Source organism: Sander vitreus, chromosome 5, assembly GCF_031162955.1.
Source record: "Sander vitreus isolate 19-12246 chromosome 5, sanVit1, whole genome shotgun sequence".
Lineage (NCBI taxonomy): Eukaryota > Metazoa > Chordata > Actinopteri > Perciformes > Percidae > Sander > Sander vitreus.
In genome coordinates, this window is record NC_135859.1 from 21,700,338 (window position 1) to 21,707,215 (window position 6,878).

At 42.9% G+C, this 6,878-nt stretch overlaps 2 protein-coding genes across 2 annotated transcripts in view; both read left to right on the plus strand.

The window, feature by feature from the left end:
- Positions 1 to 460, plus strand: part of creb3l3l (cAMP responsive element binding protein 3-like 3 like) — a 6,925-nt gene extending 6,465 nt beyond the window's left edge. Inside the window, exon 10 of the mRNA XM_078250983.1 lies at positions 1 to 460. This exon is cut by the window's left edge and continues 1,218 nt beyond it. The gene's annotated coding sequence lies outside the window, so the exon portion shown is untranslated.
- Positions 461 to 5,003: 4,543 nt separating this feature from the next.
- gadd45ga (growth arrest and DNA-damage-inducible, gamma a) lies at positions 5,004 to 6,672 on the plus strand. The gene is made up of 4 exons (XM_078250984.1): positions 5,004 to 5,148; positions 5,257 to 5,358; positions 5,473 to 5,683; positions 5,862 to 6,672. The coding sequence occupies exons 1-4, from the start codon at positions 5,096 to 5,098 to the stop codon at positions 5,973 to 5,975; spliced, it is 480 nt and encodes a 159-aa protein (XP_078107110.1). The 5' UTR covers positions 5,004 to 5,095; the 3' UTR covers positions 5,976 to 6,672.
- The last annotated feature ends 206 nt before the right edge of the window (positions 6,673 to 6,878 follow it).

A 6,878-nucleotide genomic window follows, 5' to 3' on the forward strand; every position in this document is an offset into this window, starting at 1 on the left:
CCTTGAAGTTGTCATTGTTAGCCAGCCCCAGTCCACCCCTACAATCTCCTCTTTTTCAACTTCATGGGACTGTTAGTACCTTTCTAAACATGTCTGAAATACCTTAGCACCTGTGTGCACAGAATAAGGGATTTAAAATGTTTGCTCAGTAAACCTTTGGTGCAGTATATATACTCAGAAATGTAATGACCTGTTTTGTCAGTGAGGCATTTTTGTCATTTTGGAGGGGTATTTGTATGTTACTCTAAGTAATACATGGAATCTAAATGGTATTGGAACTGCTTTTTGTTATAATTGACAGTCAATGAGATTTTAAATGTTGATCATGTTGAACAAATGCACTGACATTTGACAGTCCAAGAATTAAATGTAAATACACTTAAATGATTGTAGCTCTTCTGTACATTTCAACTCTTTATGTAAAACATGTCTGGACATCTATGATAAACTTTTTATATATCAAAATGACTCAATTTTTCTTGATCGAAGACAGAAGAATATCTGTCTGCGATGAATTGTACAACTTGAGGAAGCTGTCGACCATAAAAGACCTACATGAAATCAAATATTACAAAGGAGAAACAGTCGGCTTAGTCTCGCTTTGCCAGACCTTCCTCCACAGCGCTGTAGTGTTGATAACATTTGAGCTGTTTTTAGGATCTACCTAAGAAGTTATCTCTACACACCTACAGTCAGGTCCATAAATATTGGGACATCGACACAATTCTAATCTTTTTGGCTCTATACACCACCACAATGGAGTTGAAATGAAACGAACAAGATGTGCTTTAACTGCAGACTTTCAGCTTTAATTTGAGGGTATTTACATCCAAATCAGGTGAACGGTGTAGGAATTACAACAGTTTGTATATGTGCCTCCCACTTTTTAAAGGGACCAAAAGTAATGGGACAGATTAACAATCATAAATCAAACTTTCACTTTTTAATACTTGGTTGCTAATCCTTTGCATTCAATTACAGCCTGAAGTCTGGAACGCATAGACATCACCAGACGCTTGTTTTCATCCCTGGTGATGCTCTGCCAGGCCTCTACTGCAACTGTCTTCAGTTCCTGTTTGTTCTTAGGGCATTTTCCCTTCAGTTTTGTCTTTAGCAAGTGAAATGCATGCTCAATCGGATTCAGGTCAGGTGATTGACTTGGCCATTGCATAACATTCCACTTCTTTCCCTTAAAAAAACTCTTTGGTTGCTTTCGCAGTATGCTTCGGGTCATTGTCCATCTGCACTGTGAAGCGTCGTCCAATGAGTTCTGAAGCATTTGGCTGAATATGAGCAGATAATATTGCCCGAAACACTTCAGAATTCATCCTGCTGCTTTTGTCAGCAGTCACATCATCAATAAATACAAGAGAACCAGTTCCATTGGCAGCCATACATGCCCACGCCATGACACTACCACCACCATACTTCACTGATGAGGTGGTATGCTTTGGATCATGAGCAGTTCCTTTCCTTCTCCATACTCTTCTCTTCCCATCACTCTGGTACAAGTTGATCTTTGTCTCATCTGTCCATAGGATGTTGTTCCAGAAATGTGAAGGCTTTTTTAGATGTTGTTTGGCAAACTCTAATCTGGCCTTCCTGTTTTTGAGGCTCACCAATGGTTTACATCTTGTAGTGAACCCTCTGTATTCACTCTGGTGAAGTCTTCTCTTGATTGTTGACTTTGACACACATACACCTACCTCCTGGAGAGTGTTCTTGATCTGGCCAACTGTTGTGAAAGGTGTTTTCTTCACCAGGGAAAGTATTCTTTGGTCATCCACCACAGTTGTTTTCCGTGGTCTTCCGGGTCTTTTGGTGTTGCTGAGCTCACCGGTGCGTTCTTTCTTTTTTAAGAATGTTCCAAACAGTTGATTTGGCCACACCTAATGTTTTTTGCTATCTCTCTGATGGGTTTTTCAGCCTAATGATGGCTTGCTTCACTGATAGTGACAGCTCTTTGGATCTCATATTGAGAGTTGACAGTAACAGATTCCAAATGCAAAAGGCACACTTGAAATGAACTCTGGACCTTTTATCTGCTCCTTGTAAATGGGATAATGAGGGAATAACACACACCTGGCCATGGAACAGCTGAGCAGCCAATTGTCCCATTACTTTTGGTCCCTTAAAAAGTGGGAGGCACATATACAAACTGTTGTAATTCCTACACCGTTCACCTGATTTGGATGTAAATACCCTCAAATTAAAGCTGAAAGTCTGCAGTTAAAGCACATCTTGTTCGTTTCATTTCAACTCCATTGTGGTGGTGTATAGAGCCAAAAAGATTAGAATTGTGTCGATGTCCCAATATTTATGGACCTGACTGCATGTAAGTTTGTTTAAAATGTTCATCTCAGTTTCCATAATCTTTCTTTATCTTCTTTAACAGACCTACGGTACAATTTTAGTGACATTTTCACAGACAAATTTCTGCTCCGGTGCTACCGGTACAACCACAGTCTGGAACTGTTTGCCACAGCTTTTGACCATTATAGTTTTTGGGAGTTAGTTGCCTTGCTCAAGGTCATGTGGGGAAATGGTCCTCCATTTGGATTTTCACAGCCAGCCTGGGATTTCCCCCATGCGCTTAGCCAAACTGCTTACTGCATTCTGCAACTGTAAAAGCAACAAAATTCCAACAAGATTTATGAAAAATCGTTTATGCATTGGATTTTCATTTTTTATATGTACTACAATTTCACACTGTATTGGATTTGTTTTGTTTTTTAAATGTACATAACATGTAAATGTACCTGTATGGATAATAAAGGGGCATTTTGAAGGCAGGCATTTTAAATTAATGTAGACTGTAAATTCAAACTGTTCATTCAAAGATTTGTAGCTTTTTTCACTCACACTTATTTCTATTTTTGTACATACCCCTGTTCACATGCTCCATGGCTGGCAAACAATATTTGTCTGACTTTAGAAACCTCAGCTGTCGGGGAACAACAGCATATAGGGGACTGGTTTGTGACTCACAAGTGTGAGGTTGGCATCATGAGTCACCATGAGCTTCTTCAACATGTTGAGAGGTGTGGTTGAGACTAGTTGTGTAGTGAGGGGAAAGGTCACTGTCTGAATGACCAGCAGGTGGCGGTGTCAGTCCAGATGTCTGACACTGAGCGCTTTGCTCTATGCAGGGCAGGGCGAGTTGTTCAGCAGCCCCCATCGATGGTGTCGATTCGGCGCTTTGGAGGACGGTCTGGCAAAGCGAGACTAGGTTAAAGGTATCTTCATCTATCAGTCAAAGACATGTCAGAGTGGTTTATTATTGGACTTTTCATTTAACAAGAAACTTGCAAAGAAAGCAACCTTCAACAGAATGAAATATTCCTGTAACTGTTCTCCCGTATGGTCACACCGCCTTCGGTGGCGCTTGGTTGGCTCATGGTCGAAAGATGCCGTGGGCAGTGTTAGTCTCAATGTCCGCCAGAGATGCTCACAAATCTCTGAGATGTAGGCTACTTTGTAGTAGGCCTACTTATAACCCTGTTTTGTAGTATTAATGTCTCTGAATTACTCATTAGTCTCAATTAGTGCTTATAATATAGTAAACATCATTTTCAAGTTAATGCAAGAACAGCCAACCGGTGTGTAAACATGCACAGCCTTCGGCATCTGTCTCCAAAGATACGATGTTGACTGTAAACACATGCAGGCAGGCACTGATAAGATAAACTGGTCACGACTGGCCGCGGCACGTGGCGCTTTTCGGGAGTGGCCCACGCGCATCTGTCGGGCATCTGCCGCAGGGCACTGAATGGAGTGGGGTAATAAACAGTGTGGGGCGCACGCAAGCCGCACTCCCTCACGCACACACGCACGCACACACGCGCACACACACGCACGCACACACACACACACACACACACACACACACACACACACACATCCCCCAGCCTCAAAGGGCCGGGAGCAGGTGGAGGACGTGAGTATTGTTGTGACACAAAGTCGCCTTTTCTCTCCGAGAAACGACACGCGTCAAGACAGACTGGCAATTAAAGCTTCATTTTCAATGGGGGAACAAAAAGTGGCGTGTGCCGTCTCAAGCTGTTTTGGTAACCTCCTCTAAACACATGTCGCCATCAAGACATCTCGCCCTATTTGGGTCAGGACAGGTTTGCCGGGACACCGGTCTCGCTCGCGAGACAGTTCTGTAACTCCCGGACCGACTGCAAACACAGCGTTGAGTAACCGGTTTACCTTTAACAAGCTGTTTATTGAGGGCAAGGCAAGACTAGACATCAGGGAAAGTTTGGATGGGCTATATATAACACAGCAGTGATTCCCCACGCTGGGGAAGTCCAGTCCTTAAAAGACTGTTCCAGAGTTTATCATGGGATAGATTCATTTCACCACCGATTCCACTGCTGTTTTTTTCTACAACTTTACTTTGACTAAGTGTTCCTTCCATTCAGTGACGATCAACACGTTGATTAAACTACGACCTCCACCTGTGATCATCACAATGCAAACAATCACATTCTTTAAAAAAAAAATATATATATATATAAATAATAATAATAATAGGGATACTAAAAATATTTCTGTTTATTCTTCAAAAGCAAATGTTTAATACCACATTTATTTGTTTTATATGTATGCATTATAAATGTAGGTCATAAATATGCCACACTGTTATTCACTGTGTGATATTCAGGTGGGCAATTGAAGTCACAGTGGGTTGTATTGTGTTAGTAGCCTACTATCTGCAGAGATAGACACCGTAAACAGGACTTTACTTTAAATTTGAGTTATTGTGGTGATGTTGGATGTTGACAAGGCAAGAGGGAATCGGTGGTGGGTGGGGGGCATTTCAAGAAAGGTTGTAATCTTGCCCCACGTGGGGTTGTCAACATGCTCAACGTAACTGCCCGGGGACTTTTGCTTTCCTCATACCGGCTGCTCTGAGCCAATGGTAGGAGGAATGAGCGGAAAAGACCGCCCCTTGCCGAGAAACTACGCTGATCTGCTATAAATCCACCCACAGACTGTTCCGAGCTCAGAATAACGCAAGAGACTACATAGAGAACTACACATCCTTTTCTGTTCACTGCAAAATCCCGATCGCGCTTGGATTATAACTATGACTCTGGAAGAGATCCGCGGACAAGAGAACACAATGGAAAACGCAGATAGGTAAATATTTTACCCATGGATATAACAGTATTCTGTTATATTTAATGTTTTAATACCTGTTTACCAAATTGTGCGCAGTGTTCTGATGATGTGTATTTTCTTGTCAAGGGTGCAAAGTGCAGGCGCAGCCCTGGAAGAGCTGCTGGTCGCTGCTAAGAAGCAGGACTACCTGACAGTTGGAGTTTATGAATCTGCTAAAGTCATGAATGTGTAAGTATTGCAATTCGTGAAACGTTTAACTACAATTGTCTTTTACAATTGTCTTTGTTTTAAGCCTACGCATGAAAGAATGTTTTGTGACGTTGGCTCTTGTCCTTTCCACAGTGACCCAGACAGCGTGGCATTCTGCGTCCTCGCCACCGATGAGGAGTACGAGTGTGACATTGCTCTCCAGATCCACTTCACCCTCATCCAGGCGTTCTGCTTCGACAACGACATCAACGTGGTGCGCGTCAATGATATCGAGCGCCTGGCAGACCTCGTGAACGCAGACGAGACCGGCGAGCCCAAGGACGCGCACTGCATTCTTGTCACGGTACGTTCCCGGGAGCACCCACTCATCAGTCAGGAGCTGGTAGCCAGTGAATCATGCATGCATCACTCCTACGTCTGAATGCTCTGCACATGCTGCCAAGTTACTGCATGTCTACACAGCCTATATGTCTGTTTCAGGTGTTCTGATTCTAAATATCTTATTATTTTTATTATTTCAGAGCCCCAGTGCAAACCCATGGAAAGACCCCGCTCTGGACAAGCTGAGTCTGTTCTGTGAGGAGAGCCGCAGTGTGTACGACTGGGTGCCCACCATCACGCTCCCAGAGCGCTGAAGTGACATCCCACTAACAATGCTTCACATGATGATGATGAAGATGATGAAAAGAAAGTCAAGGAGCTGAGCCTCAGTTAGGGTTGTGAAGCCTTTCTGCCTCACTTTCTGGATTAAGGGGCTGTAGCTGTAACCCCCAGCAAGAGCATAACCTACCAGTGCATTCTGGGTCAGCACGTTGGTTCTGGATTACCCTGAGGAAGGGTTCAAGTTCAGAGGTCAAGTGCAGACTGGGTCAGGTGAATGTGGAATGGACAGAAAGCCTGATGGACACAGAAGGATTTGGAATGTACTGCAAAGTGCATGAATTATTGATAAGTGGCATCCCTGTTGCTGCCCTAGTTAAAAGGCAAAGGGGAACTGAGCGGAGCAGGTCACAGAGACCTTGCAAGAAATGGGCTTGTGAAAGTGCAGAGGCTGGACTGAATCTCATCAGAGGGGAACAAGGAAGATGCTGGTTCAGAAGAGGGTGCCTGAAAATGTCTAAATGGACTTTACTTTTCTTTTTACAGTGCAGCTATCAGGAAGTTCTTGGAATAAGCAGAGACTTTGCTTGCAAATCCTGATTTGAGCTGTGTCTGAACCTGTGACACTTTCTCACGGACTATTATTATTACTTTGAAATACACAGACAAATATGCAATATTGTTTGAATTGTACTCATTTTTAATGTTTTGTGAATAAACATTTGAAATCAATGTCATGGTCTCTTGTCAGAAATGTTATTTATCCTTTGCATTAAGCTTTAGCAGACCATTGGCACTCACCAAACCTTAGGTTAGCAAAGATGCAGCAGGGTGTGGGAAATTACAGCATGCTTGCACATAAAGGCTCATAGAAATACCAGGAAGTGTTGCATGATATCAATTACCCAGTAAAAGAGAAAAAGTAAAATGGGGGTGGC